At 52.8% G+C, this 20781-nt stretch overlaps 1 protein-coding gene across 1 annotated transcript in view; it reads right to left on the minus strand.

Annotated features, from left to right (window-relative positions):
* Window positions 1-18751, minus strand: part of LOC144737627 (mucin-2-like) — a 50741-nt gene extending 31990 nt beyond the window's left edge. Inside the window, exons 1-12 of the mRNA XM_078620396.1 lie at window positions 18700-18751; window positions 18089-18121; window positions 16773-16913; window positions 15423-15540; window positions 14676-14814; window positions 13019-13105; window positions 11815-11887; window positions 10251-10388; window positions 1869-2024; window positions 1466-1554; window positions 1054-1180; window positions 101-211 (exon numbers count right to left, since the gene is read on the minus strand). Coding sequence (XP_078476522.1) covers window positions 101-211; window positions 1054-1180; window positions 1466-1554; window positions 1869-2024; window positions 10251-10388; window positions 11815-11887; window positions 13019-13105; window positions 14676-14814; window positions 15423-15540; window positions 16773-16913; window positions 18089-18121; window positions 18700-18751 — 1264 coding nt within the window. The remainder of the gene's footprint in view (window positions 1-100; window positions 212-1053; window positions 1181-1465; window positions 1555-1868; window positions 2025-10250; window positions 10389-11814; window positions 11888-13018; window positions 13106-14675; window positions 14815-15422; window positions 15541-16772; window positions 16914-18088; window positions 18122-18699) is intronic.
* Window positions 18752-20781: the final 2030 nt, after the last annotated feature.

The raw sequence follows: 20781 nt of genomic DNA on the forward strand, positions 1-20781 counted from the left end.
GTGGGTAAACGAGCATAGTCGTAACAACATTAATGTGATGATAATAATATAGGACCCTGCCCTATTGCGTGTGTGAGGAAATTGGGCGCGGTGGTGGTACCTGTAGAAGGTCCCTCCCCGGCGCAGGCGTGTGGCTCCCCGAGTCCGTGGCACGTGCTCTGGCACGAGTCCACCGAGTAGGAGAACTGCTGCCCGACCGGGCACGACTCCTCTGTGAGCCAGAGCGATCAGCAGCAGCGACAATGACAACAACGACAGCAAACCATCAGCCACCGCCGCAATTGTAAATCACCAAGAGCACACATCAACGACAGTGGCAACCATCGTTCGCCACTTAATTGACAGCGACTTCAAACAGACACTTCGACTGACTGAGATGACTGGCAGACACACCACCTGACTCCCTGCCGTGCCAACTTGCTTCGCTTTCGCCACCCGGCACTCCGCCTGTTGTTGTGAGCGTCGCTCCTCTACCGTCCACTGCTGTTGGAGGGCGATTGCCTCCAACTGCCAAGGGGCATCCTTCGTGAACCTCCTCCACAGAGACGGATCTTAACACCGCTGGTACCAGTCATTGGCAAGTCCACTCAGCTCTTCACCTTTCATGTACTTTCTTAATCTCTAATATAAATGTACCCCAATTTTATGCCGCTTGTGCCATCGGTGTCATGTCATGAGATGAAAAATCTTCTCTACAGAGCAGTGCGACCCTCCAGTTTAATAAAACGGCCCGCGAAAGCAGATATCACAGAGCTCCTTCCGGGATCCCCTCATCTTATGCCAGTGACACTCTCGTCCAAGCAAAAGGGCCCGCGGAAGCGGATATTACAGAGCTACCTCTGAGATTGTTTCAAGTGACACTGATCCACACCCAGAGCAAAAGGCAGCACTTTTCCATGCACTGCGCCACATGAGATGCAGGTTCATCTTATTACAGCCAAACCAATATTTCATTCTTAGCGCTGTGAATTTTGTCAATTGTAATGTGATCGGGGTGTTTTTTTGTCGTGAATTCGTCAGCGGCCGGTGCCAACCCTGTCCTTAGGTTCTCACCGCAGACTCCGCGGCTCCAGTTGTACACAGGCACCCCGCGCAGGGCACAGGCCCGAGCCAGAGAGCCCAGCGCCGCACAGTAGCATAGCTCGCTCCTCTCACAGTGGCACACGTCAAACTCACAGCTCTGCAAAGACAAAAAAAGACAAACATCCAACGTATAGCCTTAACAGACTGTTGGGGCAAGTGCTGTTAGCGAGCACCTATGAAGGCCGGCACGGCACACGAAGGGGTGGGTGGCCAACACCACGCCCGGCCGCCTTTATCTCCCCAGTGGCGATGTTTACACAACGCACCAGGTACTCATTTGAGGCTGAGTCAACCTGGGGGAGGCCCAGGACCGGTTCAGATAATCATCACTTGTGTTGGCCGTGAGCGCAGGGAGGCCGAGATCGGTGCCAGGGCTTGGCACCTGAAGGTGTGGAGTGGGGTCGAGGTGGCCGAGGCAGTCGCGGAAGACGTCTGAGAAGATCTCGTCGTGGCAGCTTCGCTTGAGCTCGTCTGCGAAGACAAAACGGCACCATCCTTGGGTTATTTGGTTGCTTTGGCCAGCAAAGAGGCACCTTGTCGCCCTCCCCCCCTACCCCACCCCCCCCCCCCCATTTTTATACCCCCTAAAGATGTCACAGGTATCCCCGAGAGATATCACAAGTACCCCCTACACATGTCACGAGTATCCCCTGGAGGAATCTCACCTAACCCCCTAGAGTTGCCACCCCCCCAGTACCCCAAGTTGAACACCCTACCCCTCCACCGGCACGACCAGTGGAGGGGGCGGGCGGGGGGTGGTGGGGTGCGGGGGTCGAGTGCCTCACCGTCCGCGCACGCCTTGGATGCGTGGGTGAAGCGGTGGTAGGAGACTCCCTGCAGGAGGTTCCAGGAGGAGAGGAACGCAGCCTCGCTCGCCTCGGGCACTCGCTGCGGCGTCACACGCTCGTCCGCCTCCTCCCCGTTGAAGTTGCCGCACAGTCCTGGGGACCGCACGGGAGCGCCGGGGTGAAGTTCGTCGGGAACCGAGCGCGTTGTTACCCGTCGCTCGCTCGTTGATGGCTCGCAGGAGTACAGGTGACCCTCCCTCCCCCAACTTGCGCATCCCCCCCCCCCCCGCTTTTACGACCTTATAGGCAGTAAGACCCCCACGGTTCACGGCCAAAACTCGCATCTAACGACTGCTACCGACGCCGAGTCGATTGGCGACGAGCCTGCACGTGTCATGCACAAACTGTAGTGTATAGTAGTGTGGTGTACAGGCGACATGTCATGGGCAGACTCGTAGTGTAGTGTATAGTAGTGTAGTGTATAGTAGTGTACAGGCGGCATCTCTTTCGCAATGCTCTTCATTTGTTTGTAAAACTTTTTTTTTCACCTTTTGCTTCGTCTGAGAGGAGGAAACGTGATGCACGTGCAGAAAAGTAGTTGAGGATTTTCCAATGTAAAGTGTTTGTTTTTGCTAAATACATTTTGGTAAAAGTTATGGTTATTTTCATTGGTTTTCGTGGTCAGTTTTGGTATTTTCATGGTACGTGACGGGTTTCTGGGAATGGAACCCCCAATTGATAACGTTGCACCTATGGGAAATAAGGGTTCCACCTATGGAAAATAAGGGTTCCACCTATGGGAAATAAGGGTTCCACCTATGGGAAATAAGGGTTCCACCTATGGCGACGGCTCGACTTCCGGCCGTCGTTCAGGATCCAATTAGATTGTAGGTGCGGCGGTCACGTGTACAGCGAACCCTCAGTTTAATGCACTAATGGGGGCAGGTAGGGGTGTCCGTAGAATCCGATTGGCTAGTTAATGGCCAAATTACGCATTTTGAGCACTAAATCTACACCCTAGGGCGCGCAAACTACTCACTGATATCACGGGAGACATTTTTTGCCAGTATCGTATAAAAAATAAGAATAGATTTTACCCTTTCTGGCAATAAAACACGTGTTAAGATGTTCAATCACCAGATATAAGTCTTTTGCAAGGAATTATGTCGTGCATTAACCACATACAGTACTTGTGGGGAACATGCAAACAAACATGGTTCTCATAATTTATGGCATTGTCTTTGAAACTGATAGGCCTACACAAAAGACAGCATTTTTTAGGGCCTAGTCTCACCAGTATCGGACCAGAGAACACCAAAAGGCAAACAGCACATAGACAACGGACTATCAGAGCATTTATAGATTGGGGTGAGCAGCTACAACATGGGATAATACAGTACCATGCATTCACACTTTGCATATGTAGAGGTGTAATTGTGTATGGGAGCGGATGGCAAACAAACACAAGGGGCGTGGTTAGGGCCGTACACATAGGAGGTGGCCACACCGACGTCCGCACCTGCATCCCCCACGGGCCCCTCCCGGGGGGGCCGCGGACTATAAGAGGGGGTGAGCCGGAGGGCTCGAGGTGGAGGTACCAGCTTTAACCAGCGAAGACGGAAGACCAGCTAGAATAGGCCCCGGAGCTGCCCTGGCTCGCTGTCCTTATCAGGGCCGACCAGGGCAAGCCGGTGGCGTGGCCCCGAGAGCCCAGACTGACGAGCAGGTCTGGGAACTCAGGGGGTCGGATCCCAGCTTGACCAGGGCTGGGACAGGTAGCCTCCCCTAGCTCCCTAGTGGAGGACTTGGGCTTAGGTTAGCGGGGCTTAGATGTTGTGTCTCCCTGTTAGCCGAGTAAGGGGACGTTACCCCTTAGGTCCTGTGTATACTCGCTAACTGTATACAAGTTGTGTTAATAAATAAGTGTGCCTCCGATCCCGTCGTCAAGCCTCCTGAGTAATTACTACATCTGGTGTCAGAAGTAAAACGTCCAAAGATGGACACACGAGGGACGACACGTACCAGGGAGTCGGAGAGGGAGGACACCGCGGCCGAATCACCACCAGAGATGGCCGAGGTCGGATCGGAGCAGCCGGGGCCGAGTACACCCGCGCCGCTACGACAGGAGGGGGGGGATGCGTCGGCCGAGGGACTTCGGCTGGCTCACTCCCGCCTGGCGGAGCTGCTCTACGCCGCGGCCGCCGTGTTGGAGGAGATCACGCGGCTGGGAGCTGGAGGGGCTGCGCGGGAAGACGGCAGCAGCCGACGCACGCCGGCATTTCCCGCCACCCCGACGCGGCTCGCGGTTAAATTTCCCGCCATCACTACAGTGCGAGCAGAGGGCGGGGCCGGCCTGCGTCAGGTGACTGCTGAGGGCCAAGCACGAGCCGTGACATCATCAACGCCGGCCAGCGCGTCAACAACGGAGCGACCGGCGATGCCATGCTCACAGCCCGCCCACACTGTAACGTCGGCTGGGAACGAGGGAGCGAGATCCGCAGCCACGGACGTCGCCTTACAACAGCGACTGCCGCCTCTCAAGGAGTTCGTGGGAGCGGCTGGAGATTGGGGCGGCTTCAAAAGGCGGTTCATCGCTCATCAAGAGATGGCGAACTGGACGGACGCCGAGGCACTATGCGCGCTGCCGGCGATGCTGGACGACGACGCCCTGGCTACCCTCACCTCGGCGCCTAAGGAAAAGCGCGCCACGCTGCACCTGGCGCTGCAGCTGCTGTCAGCCGTCTATGGGCCGCCTTCGGACTGCAGGCAGCTGTTCCACGATCGGCATCGGGGCGCCAACGAATCGCCCCTGGCCTTCCGAACGGCTCTCGTGGCCCTGGCAAAGGCAGCTTTCCCGCGGATGGACGAGGAGGGAGTGGACGCCATGGTGGCTGAAAAGCTGCTGCTACTCGCCGATGAGCTGGACATCGCCGTCTTGGCTCAAGACGACGGAGAGATGTCGTCCCTGCTGGTCGCGCGCCACATCCACGGGGGCTTGCGGTCCCTGCGTCGCAAGGCTGCCAAGGGGGTGGCCGGCCATGCCATGGCGGCCACCGCCCTCCCATCAGAGGAGGTCTGCGAGGTGGAGCGGCGGGGGGAATGGAGATCGGCGGCACCGCAGGCTCGGAATGGACCGAGCCGCCAGGAGCAGCCCAGGCCATCTGGGGCGCTCACACGCTGCTACAACTGTGGCCTGCAAGGCCACGTTGCGTCAGGATGCCGGGCTCCCCGTCAGCGCGGAGCGACACCTCGTCAGGACGCCACGCCGTCTCCACCCAAGCTCCAGCAGAGAAATACGGCGAGTCGTGGCACCTCACACGTTTGGCCCATGCACACATCCGACACACACTCACGCGCTCAACTGAACAGGGTTCGAAAATCGCCGCCCATCGCGCGCGATTGTTCTGAAATGCGGCGAGCGCTCCAACCGGGTCAGTGGTCGGAGCTCACCCATCGTGTCGTTGCTGCGTCGGCGGGATCATCGGTTGTGGTCGGTCATATTGATGGGGTAGAGGTGCGGATTTTAATTGACACAGGGGCATCGGCGACCATTATATCTGATTTGATTTATAACATCCTTCCCGTTCAAAGTCGTCCCTTGCTCCCTGTTGACGTGCCATGCTATGCTGCTAACGGGGGCTCGCTGGGCATTATTGGGCAAATCCGCGCCAAAATTTGCATTGGAGACATTAAATTATCCGGGCCTGTTTTGGTTTCCTCCTCACTCGCGGTTCCGTGCCTGTTGGGGACGGATTTCTTGGCCAAAATGCCCATCCGTATCTTGATTGACCAGGGGTGCATCGAGCTCCCATCGGGCCGACGTGTTACATTTTTGTCTTCCCCCACCACGGAGCGTCGGGCGTTTGCCACCGTGCAGGCGCTCGTGACAAAAACTGTGCGCGTACCCCCGGGGGCTCAGATGCTCGTCCCTCTTAGGTTGCGTCGGCCGTTTGCTAAAGGGGTTGCGGATCGGGGGGTCTTGTTGGGACCATCTCGGGCCGGGGTCAATGGACCCGATTTGCTAGCGGCTCAGACCATGGTGAACGGGGATGGGGACCCCTTCATTGCAGTCCTTAATGTAGGATCGCGAACGGCCGTGGTTCCTCAAGGGACCGTGCTTGCACACGCAACGCCGGCGCCCTATGAGGAACCACTCGTGGGTCAGGTAACCACCGATCCTCCGTCGCGACCGCATTCGGACTGTGATGACGGATGGCTGGATGCACTTTGCGCGGGATCTGTGGATCTGTCCGACACGCAGCGTGCGCAGCTGCGAGTTCTCCTGAAAGAATTTGCCGACGTTTTTAGTAAACACAAATTTGATATTGGTTGTACTAAATTGCTGCGACACCATATTGACACGGGTGACAGCGCGCCAATCCGCCAAAATCCCTTTCGGCTCAGTCCCGCCGAAAAGGATCATGTCAAATCGGCTGTTGATGACATGCTAGCCGCCGATATCATTTCCCCTTCCAACAGCCCGTGGGGCGCACCGATCGTTTTGGTGAAAAAACACGACGGCTCACTGCGGTTTTGTGTCGACTTTCGGCGATTGAACAAAATTTCTGTGGCAGATGCGTACCCGCTTCCTCGAATGGATGAGTCGCTCGATGCCTTGGCGGGGGCGCGATTCTTTTCCACCCTCGATTTACTATCTGGATTCTGGCAGCTTCCTCTGGATGACGAATCAAAACCTAAAACTGCTTTTCGGACACCGCAAGGTCTCTTCCAATTTAACCGCTTGCCGATGGGCTTACATTCTGCGCCGGCAACTTTTCAGCGGTTAATGGAACTGGTCTTGGCAGGCTTACAATGGGATTCGTGTTTAATTTACTTGGACGATGTCATCGTCTTTAGCAATTCCTTCGAGGAACACCTCCAGAGGCTGCGTGCTGTTTTTCTCAAAATGCGGGCTGCCAATTTAAAATTTAAACCGCAGAAGTGCCATTTGCTCCGCGAATCGGTGCGGTATTTGGGTCACATTGTTGGGCGCTCGGGGATATCCACTGATCCCGCCAAAACGGAATGCGTCAGCTCCTGGCCGACTCCCACCTCGGTGGGAGAGGTCAGGAGTTTCATTGGGTTCGCGTCGTACTATCGACGGTTTGTGGCTGACTTCGCTACGATCGCGAAACCATTGCATGCCTTGACGTCCAAGGGAGTCAGGTTTCATTGGGGGCTGGAGGAGGAGGCTGCTTTTCACGCCCTCCGGAATGCCCTGGTGGGGGCTCCGCCGTTGAATTACCCCGACTTCTCACAACCCTTCTTGCTCGATACAGATGCAAGTAACACGGGCATCGGGGGCGTGCTGTCCCAACTCATTGGGGGCGTAGAGCATGTGGTGGCTTACGGTAGTCGGGTACTGTCTCCAGCGGAACAACGGTACTGCGTTACCCGTCGGGAATTATTGGCAATTGTTTATTTCATTCAGCAGTACCGCCCATATCTGTATGGTCGGCGTTTCACCGTCCGTACAGATCATGCGGCCCTACAGTACGCTCTGCGGGTTCAACAACCATCGGGCCAGTTGTCTCGATGGTTGGAGATTCTCCAGGACTACGACTTTGTCACCACATATCGTAAGGGCGTCCGCCACACGAACGCTGACGCCCTGTCACGGTTGCCACCCACTTCAGAGTGCGCTTGCCTCCTGGGTTCGGGGCGTTGTAGGCCCCCGAACGTCACCACCGATTCGGTCCTCGTGGCCGCCGCCGATGCGCCTTTGGCTTCGGGTCCTATCGAGCAAGAAGGGAGGGATTCGTTGCTGGGGTTGTCGGTCGCGGAATGGGGACGCCTCCAAATGGAGGACACCTCCCTGCTCGCTCTGCGCCGTCGCGCAGGGGGGGTTGGGCAGGGGGTGGCGAACATTGACTCGTGGGGGTTGTTCCAGGGTCTTTTAATGCACTGGGACGGAAAAACCCGCCGCCAGCAGCTCGTGGTGCCTGCAGCATTGAGGGGTAAGGTGGTATGGGCTGTTCATGAGCGGCTTCTGCACTTGGGGGTTCACAAGACCTTTGCCACGCTCCAGCTCGATTTCTTCTGGCCGGGCATGGCAAAGGACGTGGGGGATCTCCTGGGGTCGTGCACGCAATGCGCGCAGCGAAAGCCACCAGCTAGGGGGTCCAACCCTCCGCTGCAGTCCATAAAGGTTTCCCGGGTTAACGAGCTCGTTGCGCTAGACATACTCGGGCCATTTCCCGCTACACCCAGGGGGAATAGGTATTTATTGACAGGGGTCGAATACTTCACGAGATGGCCTATGGCCTGGCCCCTGGCCAACCAGTCGGCAGCAGCCATCGCGGAGGCCTTTGTCCAGGGCTATGTCCTCGACAAAGGTGCTCCGGAACGGCTGCTTACTGACCAGGGTAAGAATTTTTCGGGAAAACTCCTCCGCGAGGTGTGCGACCTCTTGGGTACGGAGAAAATTCGGACCTCCCCGTATCACCCTCAAACTGACGGGATGGTGGAACGGCTACATCGGACCATCACGTCTATGCTGTCCCAACAGGTGTCCGAATCCCAGACAGATTGGGACCTTCGCATAGCCGGTGTGTTGCAGGCCTACAGGATGGCTCCCCATGCGGCCACCGGATTTTCCCCTTTCTTTTTAATGTATGGCCGCGAGGCTAACCCCCCTGTGACGACCCAGCTGAAGCTCTCGGCGCCTCAGGCGAAGTCTACCTTGTCCGAACACGTTAAATTTAACATCAGCAAATTGTCTGAGGCGCGGGAAGCGGCCGTGCAAAATTCTGAACTCCGCCAGAAGGCGAACGAGAGGCTTCGGCTGGGGCGGGTACATGTGTTCAAATGGAAACCAGGGGACAGGGCATGGTTGCACTGTCCCCAGGTGCCACTGGCAACCTCGTCAAAGTTGGTACGGCCGTGGCGGGGGCCAGTGGAGGTCGTACAGGTCTTACGGCCGCAATGTGTTCGCGTCAAATGGGGGAGGCGTCGGTGGTACGTGCACCCCTCAAGGTTGAAACCGTTCATTGCGCCGGCCCGTGGTTCACACACACACACGCATGGCCAAACGTGTGAGGGGTCCGCCGACTCCCCGACGTCGCTGCTCTCGCCTGACATGACATCAACTGTTCCATCTCCAGGTGCAACAGGAGTGACGGGTCCACGCCCGCCAACCCCTCCCGGAGGGGTCGGGGGTCACTCGGCAGCGACGCCAGACTCTCTTGCACCCGGACCGTCACCAACCACCACTGAGCGTGCCGGGTCGAGCCCTTGTGACGGGCCCGCCGCGAGAACGCGCGCCAAAACGCGCAGACTATTGTGAGGTCGGCCGTTGGGGGGCCCTTGCGGACAGTGGGGGAGGGGCATCCGGAGCGCGTGTATATATGTTGGGTTTGCGGAATGGGGTATTTATTCGGGAGGGTGCGCCGGGTTATTTTTTTTCTCTTTCTTCTTCTACCTGTTCCTGTTGTTGTTGTTGTTGTTATGACTGTTATCGTTCTTGTTAAATTTACGCGAGGCACACACGGTTTTGGGGAGGCATGCACCTTTATTCTGGTTTTGTTGCAGCCGGGGACGGCTGCGAGCTGTACAGGGGGGGGTGATGTAGAGGTGTAATTGTGTATGGGAGCGGATGGCAAACAAACACAAGGGGCGTGGTTAGGGCCGTACACATAGGAGGTGGCCACACCGACGTCCGCACCTGCATCCCCCACGGGCCCCTCCCGGGGGGGCCGCGGACTATAAGAGGGGGTGAGCCGGAGGGCTCGAGGTGGAGGTACCAGCTTTAACCAGCGAAGACGGAAGACCAGCTAGAATAGGCCCCGGAGCTGCCCTGGCTCGCTGTCCTTATCAGGGCCGACCAGGGCAAGCCGGTGGCGTGGCCCCGAGAGCCCAGACTGACGAGCAGGTCTGGGAACTCAGGGGGTCGGATCCCAGCTTGACCAGGGCTGGGACAGGTAGCCTCCCCTAGCTCCCTAGTGGAGGACTTGGGCTTAGGTTAGCGGGGCTTAGATGTTGTGTCTCCCTGTTAGCCGAGTAAGGGGACGTTACCCCTTAGGTCCTGTGTATACTCGCTAACTGTATACAAGTTGTGTTAATAAATAAGTGTGCCTCCGATCCCGTCGTCAAGCCTCCTGAGTAATTACTACACATACATGATCTAGGTGGAGGGTTTACATGTAAAGCCTTTGTACTCTAATGCCATACTAACCCGTACTGATAATGCTGTTGCACAAACTCATTTTCGACTTTCATTTCTCCTACTTTGACCAATTTTTTACAATAAAACCCACGTGTTGTGTCATTAACACCATGTACCCCCCATTAAGGGGAAGGAAGTGAATATTTGACCGGACTGATTTGCCCCAGTACGGCGAGGTATTGGTTGCGATGGTGGCTCCGCATTGAACGACGTACCCGTGACGTGACCCTGCATCGCGTCCGGCAGGCTCAAGTAGACCTGCATGATCGGTTGGAGCTGGACCTGGATCTTGAGCCCGAAGTGCGTGATCACCTGGATGTAGTCCGAGCTCTGGCGGAAGACCTTCAGGTAGTCTGGAGATTACGCCGAGCACAAGGATGCGTGAAGGAATAGGGGGCAGGGGGGGGGGGCAAGGTAAATATCAAAATACAGTCCTTGTTTAGTGCAGTAGTAGTAGATGCGTCGTTCCTGAAAAGTGCGTGAAGCGGAGAGACCAATTTTCCCATAAATAATGTGACGATAAAGTTCGGCGAGATACGGTGTACTAATCACACACACACTGAGGTTGCGCCACCGCGTCACCGTATCACTGTACCGCTCACCTGCGCAGCTCAATAAAGTGCTTCGTCGTCGACAGCTCAGAAGCCGCGTTACAATGGAACGAGCGCTCCACGTTACAACGGAGCACGTTTTGCGTTGTGACGGAGTGAGCGTTCAGCGTTATAACCGAGCGAACGTTCCGCGTTGTGACAGACCGAGCGTTTCGCATTGTGACGGAGGGAGCATTCCACGTTACGACAGAGCGAGTGTTCCGTGTTGCGACGGAGCGAGTGTCAACTCCATGCGTGAGAGTGAGGATGCGGGAGGGGGTTAAGCTCCCGGGCAAAAGCCCGCATTTGACAGAATAATAGACCTCGTGGGAAAAAGAGGGTTGCGTTCCCGCTTTCGAAATGATCACTCCCACCCCACCCAGGCCCCCTCCTCCGCCATCTTCATTTGGAATAATCCTACACGGTTCCCAGCCGCTTGCTTTCGTACCAACGGGAGGTCGTGGATTCCATCTCGACCCCTGACAATACCTGCTGCTGTATATTTGGAGTGTGCGTGTCTCTCTCTCTCATCGTGGTCGCGTGGATTTGTCTCCGGGTCCTTCGGTTTTTCCCCCGCCACATTTAAAATCAACATCTTCATGCGTGTAGAGTATTAGGCTGCTGCTATGAATGTCCACGTGATGATGACATTAGCCGCCTGGTTGAGCTACTATCATCTGTAGTGGCCAGTTCTGCTTCTGGAAAAAAGCTACCAACCAGCAGCTCAGTGAGGGACCTTACACCTGGTGGAATAATGAACATAATAAAATGGAGCGTGGCTGATGGCAATTGAGGTGTCGGCAGTTCAGTTTCAGGTTTTTCGAGTTTCAGTTTCATTTATTAGGTATAGCCCTGTGAGCCATGCGACTCTTGAATCGGGTGCAACCGCAACAAACAAAAACATGAACAAGGAACATCTTAAAGTCACTACGCGCAACAGAAAATTTCAGGAAAAAACAGCAAAGTCTTCCAGAAAAAAGCACCGTATATCAACGCTGTGTGAAAAATCCCAGTGGGATGCAAGTCAAACAACAACAACCATAAGACAATTTAGCTTAAAGTTATCAGTCTAACTCTATACTACAACAAACAAATATGGCTCAACCAAAACGTTTTCGAAATCACCAAAATAAAACTGGCGATCCCCAGCAATGGCCGGACCGAGCACTTTGCTCCCTTTGTCACTCACCTGACCGATACGGCAGCTGCAGCAAACTCTCTTCCTTGAACACCAGGCCGTCCCTCCCGAACTCCAGCGAGTCCTGTAGGGGGGGTGGTGGTGGTGAGGTGGGATGAGAGGTAAGGCAAGGTGGTTGATCTACACCACCACGTCGCTCTGAACCTCTTCCTCCAGCGTTGCTGCACCCCCCCCCCCCTTTTCGGTTCTCAATCTTTACAAACAAAATGTAACAATGTGAATAGGTACATAGAGCTTGATGCAAACAAATTAAGTTGTAACCTAACGTGCCCTATGCTTAATTTGGGTGTTTCGATGATTTAGCTTTTCAAGAAATAATCTAGCCACGTCTCGCACACCCCCAGAAAGGGCATCACGCACCTCAACTCGTTACTGTGCAGCACTAAACCGGTTGTGTGTTGGAGAGTGAACCAATTCGTTACTAGTACAACACTAAACTGGTTGTGTGTTGGAGAGTGAACCAATTCGTTACTAGTACAACACTAACTGGTTGCGTGTTGGAGAGTAACCCAATGCGTTACTAGTACAGCACTAAAACGGCTGTGTTGGAAAGTAAACCCACTACAACATTTATAATTCGAGTAGCCATAACGGTTCGCCAGTAATTACAAGAACAAGCAGCAGCATCAGGCGGAAGCCACAAATCTGGTTGTTGCTTCATCCGATCTGCGGATTAACCGCGTGTGTTCGATGGTGCGAAAAAAGTTAAATGCACCTGGAGACACAGAGACTTATAGAAACCGGAATTTTTATTTAGACTGGAGGAGAAGGGAGGAGTGGGAGGAGAGCGAGGAGGAATCCGCTCTTTGTCACAAAAGCCCAGTAGGGGCACATCTGGCGGTATCGCTGAAATCCACACTTCTTCAACCACATCGTTAGACTGGACGAGGAACATTTGTATTCATTTTTGACGATCATTAACAAAAAATAAAAACTGTTGCCATACGAAAGAAGAAGAAGAAGAAGTAGGGACTGAGGGGGTGGGCTCATTACAGCAACAATCACACGACAAACACGAGAGAGGAGTGCAAAATAGAGAAGGGGTAAGCAAGTCGTTGTAAGTAAATGAGTATAAAGTAAAACGGAACAAGTGGCATTGGCACATAAACAACATTCCTGCCGATTTGTCAACCGCTAAATGCACGGTCGGGGGCAGGGCAGCCCCGTGGGTTCAGGGTTAGGGTTGGATTCTTACCGAGGGCGTAAGGAGAGCCACAGAATCCAGCTGTGGCAAACCCCAGTCTGCCTCCCGTGTGAAGACCTGCACACTCCACACGGATGTCTGCACACAAACACACAATCACACACAGACAATAACAATAACCGCCATTCGCCACTTAGTGGCGAATGGTCTGGCACAAGCCTGGCACAAGCACCATTCACCACGGCGTTTTGCCAGGCTATGTACACGTAGGACAAGGGGAGATCATACAAACTTCACCCACTCTCACTCTGTAGAACAAGGGGAGATCATACAAACTTTACTCACTCTCACTTTGTAGGACAAGGGGAGATCATACAAACTCCACTCAGTAGAACAGGGGGGAGATCATACAAACTCCACTCGCTCACTCTGTAGAACAGGGGGAGGTCATACAAACTCCACTCACTCTGTAGGACTGGTGGATTCATACAAACTCCACTCACTCTCACTCTGAAGGACAAGGGAAGATCTTATAAACTCCACTCACTCTGTAGCACAAGGGGAGATCATACAAACTCCACTCACTCTGTAGCACAAGGGGAGATCATACAAACTCCACTCACTATCACTCTGTAGGACAAGGGGAGATCTTATAAACTCCACTCACTCTATAGCACAAGGGGAGATCATACAAACTCCACTCACTCTGGAGAACAAGGGGAGATCATACAATACTTCACTCGCTCACTCTGTAGAACAGGGGGAGATCATACAAACTCCACTCACTCTGGAGAACAAGGGGAGGTCATACAAACTCCACTCACTCTGTAGGACTGGTGGATTCATACAAACTCCACTCACTCTCACTCTGTAGGACAAGGGGAGATCTTATAAACTGCACTCACTCTGTAGCACAAGGGGAGATCATACAAACTCCACTCACTCTGTAGCACAAAGGGAGATCATACAAACTCCACTCACTCTGTAGGACTGGTGAATTCATACAAACCCCACTCACTCTCACTCTGTAGGACAAGTGGAGATCTTATAAACTCCACTAACTCTATAGCACAAGGGGAGATCATACAAACTCCACTCACTCTCACTGTAGAACAGGGGGAGATCATACAAACTCCACTCACTCTGGAGAACAAGGGGAGATCATACAAACTTCACTCGCTCACTCTGTAGAACAGGGGGAGGTCATACAAACTCCACTCACTCTGTAGGACTGGTGGATTCATACAAACTCCACTCACTCTCACTCTGTAGGACAAGGGGAGATCTTATAAACTCCACTCACTCTGTAGCACAAGAGGAGATCATACAAACTCCACTCACTCTGTAGCACAAGGGGAGATCATACAAACTCCACTCACTCTGTAGGACTGGTGGATTCATACAAACCCCACTCACTCTCACTCTGTAGGACAAGGGGATATCTTATAAACTCCACTCACTCTATATCACAAGGGGAGATCATACAAACTCCACTCACTCTCACTCTGTAGGACAAGGGGAGATCATACAAACTCCACTCACTCACTCTGTAGAACAGGGGGAGATCATACAAACTCCACTCACTCACTTTGTAGAACAGGGGGAGATCATACAAACTCCACTCACACTTTCGAGAGTGAGACTGAGTGGAGTTTGTATGATCTCCACAGTGTTCTTGGGGGCAGGGGCGTGCCCGGGCTCTGCGTACCGCTGCCATGATGTAGTCGCCCTCGGTGAGGAGGCGATGGGACGCCAGGTCGAAGGAGGTGAGGAGGCCCGCGCCCTTCACGGAGCAGTCTCCTCCCCGGGGCCACGCGCGGCACTGCCAGTGGGCGCCCGTGCACGTGCTGCGGCGACGTCGTCTCTCATCAATGGGGCGTTGCGATTGACGTCATCGTCGTCGCCATCATCGTCATTATCGTCATTATCATCACCACCATCATTGCTGTCATCACCATCATCATCGTTATCATAATCATCGTCGTCGTCGTCGCCATCATCGTCATTATCATTGGCATCATCATCATCACCACCATCATTATCATCACCACCACCACCACCATCGTTATCATCGTCGTCGCCAGAGTCAACATCATCGTTATCATCATCGCCACCACCATCATCGCAATCATAACACACGCCTTCATCATTATCAACACCACCTTTGTCAACATCATAATCATACATCCATCACCACCCACCGGCATCGACAGTAGCATCATCATTGTCAACGTAATAATCAGCACCACCATCATCATACACCTGAAGGCCCGTGCAGTGAAGATCAGTGCAGTGAAGATCCTTGTCGTGAAGGTCCGTGTAGCGTAGACCCATGTAGCAAAGACCCGTGTAGCGAAGATCCTTGTCGTGAAGACCGTGGAGTAAAGACCCATGTAGTAAAGACCGTGGAGTGAAGATCCGTGTGGTGAAGATCCGTGTGGTGAAGGCCTCTCACCATGAGCCCAGGGCGTCATGCGTGGTGTCCCCAGGCTGGTACTTGGCGCCTCTGTACACGCACGGGCACTGGCGCCTCGCTATGCACTCCCGCGACCCGTGGTCGTTCCGCACCGAGCCTGGCACGCGCGGGACCGAGACAACGGCAGAGATGCCCCAATGTCACGATCAGAATCTCTGCGTTTGGGCTGGAGGCAGAGGAGCCATCTGCGTTTGGGCTGGAGGCAGAGGAGCAACCTGAAGAAGCTATGACAACTCCTTGTTACAGATGTCACGTAGTGGGTTGGGGGGGGGAGGTTCAGAAGTGACACGGATACACAGCCGGCGAATCGGGGGACTGCCCAGGGCCCCGCGCTTTGGGGGGCGACCCTCTTTTCGACGTCACGGCATCAGATATAATACTTTCTGATTGGGTTGAAGCCGTCAAGGGGGTGGGGGGGAGGCTGGGGAGCCCACACGGTGTGATTGTGCCCCCTGGGTCACGCATCCCTGGTGACCGTGAGTGGGTGATGCTGCTACCCCCTCGGGTCAAACATCAAAGGGCACCGAGACGGACGTCACTGAATGTTCCCGCGCGCCCCCAAGCGGCTGTGCCGCCCCTGACGGTCGGTCGCCCCACGCCAATCGAGCCACCGAGTGAGCGGGCGCCGATCGCCCGCCCACCCACCCTTACCCTCGGGGCAGAAGCAGCTCAGCACTCACTCCTCGTGACAACTAATCTCTCTGATGGAGTCGGAGAGTGAGTGAGCGAGTAAATTATTGAGCGAGCGAGTGAGCGATTGAGTGAGTGAGTAAGTGACTGAACGAGTGAGTGAGCGAGTAAGTGAATGACCGAGTGAGTGAGCGAGTAAGTGAGTGACCGAGTGAGTGAGCGAGCGAGCGAGCGAGTGATTGAGCAAGTGAGCGAGTGAGTGACATAGTGAGCCAGTAAGTGAGTGAGTTAGTGACCGAGTGAGTGACAAAGTTATTGAGTGAGCGTGTAAGTGAGCGAGTGACTGAGCAAGCAACTGAGTTAGTGACCGATTGAGTGAGTGAGCGAGTAAGTGAGTGACCGAGTACGTGACTGAGTAAGTGATTGAGTGAGCCAGCGATTGAGCGAGCTACCGAGTGATTGATTGAGCTAGTGACCGAGTGAGTGAGTGAGTAAGTGAATGACCGAGTTACTGAGTGAGTGAGCGAGTAAGTGATTGAGCAAGCGAGTCATTGAGTGAACGACTGAGTGAACAACTTGAGTTCGTGACCAAGTGAATGACTGAGTGAGCGAGTGAGTGACCGAGTGAGTGAGTGACCGAGTGAGTGACTGAGTTACTGAGTGAGTGAGCGAGTAAGTGAGCAAGTGAGTGAGCCGTACCCTCGGGGCAGAAGCAGCCCGGCACGCACTCCTCATCACAGCTGATCTCTCCAACGGGGTTGGAGCAGCTCTTCTCGCACGGTGAGCCGCAGTGCCGGAACTCCTCTCCCTCCGGGCACAAGGATGAGGAACCTGGTGATACTGAGGGCGGCGGACATGAGGAATCAGCGTTATCAATCTATTAAGCTCAACTATTTTTACCAGGTGTAAGGTCCCCCTGAGCTATGGAGCTCTTTCTCAGAAGCGACCTGGCCATCAAAAATGATAACCCAACGAAGTGGCTGATATCATCATCATCACGTGCAAATTTATAGCAGCAGCCAAATTACTCGAAATGTGTGACGTCGATTCTGAATGTGGAGGGGGGGAAAAAAACGGAGTAGCCGGTGAAAAATCCACGCGATCACGGCCAGAGAGGTAGTTAGCACCTCCCTAGCCAACCTCATTTGGCCATGCATTTGTGGCCAGGTCGCTTTTGAAATCAGCGGCAGGCAGCAGAATTGTATAACAGGGCGATGCGGTGAATGTCCTCGCGGTGCAAGTGACGTTTGCAAGTGGGAGGCTAGCGGAACGCTCTAGGCCAGTGGTTCTTCTTAACCTGGGGTACATCACTACTATGCACTATACACTACATCCTACCACTACATTATACAATACAATACTATACACTACACTATACACTACATACTACCACTACATTATACACTACTATACACTACATACTACACTACATTATACATTACTATACACTACACTATACACTACAGGAGTACTTTGCACTTTCGTCTGGTTAGGGACCAGAGCATGGACGAATGTCAAAGCAGAGCCTTTATTTAGCTTGCAAATTTATTTTGGCCAGCGAAAAACGTACATGCAAATAATAAGAGTGAAGCGAAGAAAGTCAAGTGGACAAAAGCCAAAATATCGCTGTACTATGTACTACATTATACACTACACTATACACTACACTCTACATCACTATACACTACACTATACACTACACTACTATACACGACACTATACACTACTATATACTAACCTATACCACTGCTCTAGGCAAAAACTAAAATTAGAAACCAGTACGGACAAGACGCGTGGACGAGAGAGGAGAAACCATTCTAGATTTTAAGCTTTCGTGACTGCAAGGATTCATATTCTTAGGGGTTTTTTTTAGGTTTTTTTGACTTTACCGAAAAAAACTAAGAATAGGAGAAACCATCCCCACCCCTCCTCCCTCTCTCCCCACATGCCGAACCTCCTAAATGAATTGCCAATTGTTTGTCCACACGGAGGGGGGAGGGGGGTTCCACTCTTACCTCTGAGCCTCTGGCGCTCCCCGACTCCCGCAGCTGGGAATGAGAGGATGGAGAGCACGGAGCGTTAGAAAGCCAAAATTTGAAAGGCGCGCAAGTAAATGGGGCGGGCGTCCTGCAAGCGCGTTCCACTAATCCACCGACTGGATGAGGTTGCTTCTTCTCGCCACGCCCGCTCGGGTTTCTGCCAGGGGTGGCGGTGGGGTGGTCGATCGAATTAGAACACGTGGCCTTTGGTGGCCATTTTGTAGACGGTAGTGGGTTTAACTCTCCAACACGCAGTCGGGTTCAATGCTGTACTAGTAATGAATTGGTTCACAACTCAAACACACAACCGGTTTAGTGCTGTACTTGTAACGAATCGGTTCACTTTCCAACACAACAACCGGTTAGTGCTGTACTAGTCACGAATTGGCACCACGTGTTTGTTCACATGACAAACCTCTCACTAATTGGGCTGTGGTGGCTGGTTTAAATATGACAAAACATTTTATATTCACGCGATCGAAGTCCCTCCAAAAACAAAACTATTTGGAATAAAGTTTTATCCAGCGTGGGTTTGGTTAAAGGCGGGGAGCGTAGGCGGTATGGTACAACGGTGGTTTCCGCCGAACTGGCCCTCTGCTGCCCTGCCACGTAAACCACATCATGCAGGCAACCTTCCATGCGTCACTTTGATACGTAGTCGGGCTTTCGTGACCAATATAAATCCATCAGCCGCCTTTGTCTCCCCATTGGCCACGTTTTGACACACCGCACCAGGTACCCGTTTGAGGCTGAGTCGAACTAGGGGAGGCCCAGAACCGGTGTTCACAGTGAGCGGTTACTCGTGTCACCGGGTATCGTAGCGCTTATCGCGACACCACCGCTCCTGAGACACACAGGCCCATTACAGACAAAGTAAATGTGCTTGGTAACCTCAGAATATATTTCGTAGCTATAACGTCATGTATATTTATTTATGGCCCCTTCCCTCCTATTAGCCTCAAGACCCCCCCCCCCCTCACGAACTTAATCGGGCCTTGGGCATGCGCGAATTAACATCCTAGTTCCATCGACTGCTGCTGATGCGATGCTTTTCCATCGGCACTGGGAGACGAAAAGTGACAGATCGGGCGGGTTGCGGGCAGTCGAGAAACGCAATCGCCTTGGCGGTGGCTGACCTGGCCTGAGTGCACCTTAAGGGACCGTCCATAAATGACGTCACGCGATTTTGGACGATTTTTGACACCCCCCCCCCCCCCCCTGGTCACACGACGTCACAAAAAGTCAAACCCCCCCCCCCCCCTCAAAAATGGCGTCACAAAGCTCTGCCCCTCCCCCCATAAAAATATATAAAACATGCTTCAAATCGCTTTAAACTAGTGTCATTGTAGTTCGTATTTAATGTGCCGCTGCACTCTGATGTTGTAGGATCAAACATTTATTAAAAATTCAATTTAATTAAGTAGAACGTGTTGTCTATATTTATTTAAAGTTGCGCATTTTGATGTGACGTCACACATTGTCACAAATGTCTGACAACCCCCCCCCCCCCCAGATGCATGACGTCATTTATGCACAACTCCAAAGCTGATGCGTGGTAGTCACGCAGAGCCGTACCCTAAGTGGGGGGGGGCGTGGGGGTGGCCCCCCCGGGCTCCGCGCTTTGGGGGGTCGCCGCAGTGTCACAGATGAGGCACGATCGTTCCAACGTCTTTGCTGCCAATCTCGTCAAGGGGCCATAAATCGTCGTCACGCCAACTCCGCTCATCATCCTCACAGCAGCAGCGGCTATTGGCTATTGGTTGCTGGACGTCGAACAAAGACGGTGGTCACCGTATCATCGGGCGGCGCTTTCAGATGCTATATACACTGCACTATACACTACTATACACTACACTATACACTACTATACACTACACTATACACTACACTATACACTACTATACACTACATTATACACTATACACTACTATACACTACTATACACTACACTATACACTACTATACACTACACTATACACTACACTATACACTACTATACACTGCACTATACACTACACTATACACTACTATACACTGCACTATACACTACTATACACTACACGACACTACACTATACACTACGCTATACACTACACTATACACTACACTATACTATACACTACACTATACACTACACTATACACTACACTATACACTACACTATACACTACTATACACTACACTATACACTACACTATACACTACTATACACTACACTATACACTACTATACACTACATTATACACTATACACTACTATACACTACACTATACACTACTATACACTACACTATACACTACTATACACTACACTATACACTACTATATACTAAACTATACACTACTATACACTACATTATACACTATACACTACTATACACTACACTATACACTACTATGCACTACACTATACACTACACTATACACTACTATACACTACACTATACACTACACTATACCCTACACTATACACTACACTATACACTGCACTACACACTACACTATACACTACACTATACACTACACTATACACTACTATATATTACACTACACTATACACTGCACTATACACTACGATGTATACTACACTACACTATACACTACTATATACTAAACTATACACTACTATATACTACACTACACTATACCCTACACTATACACTATGCTAC

Source organism: Lampetra planeri, chromosome 72, assembly GCF_965212315.1.
Source record: "Lampetra planeri chromosome 72, kcLamPlan1.2.h2, whole genome shotgun sequence".
NCBI classification, from domain to species: domain Eukaryota; kingdom Metazoa; phylum Chordata; class Hyperoartia; order Petromyzontiformes; family Petromyzontidae; genus Lampetra; species Lampetra planeri.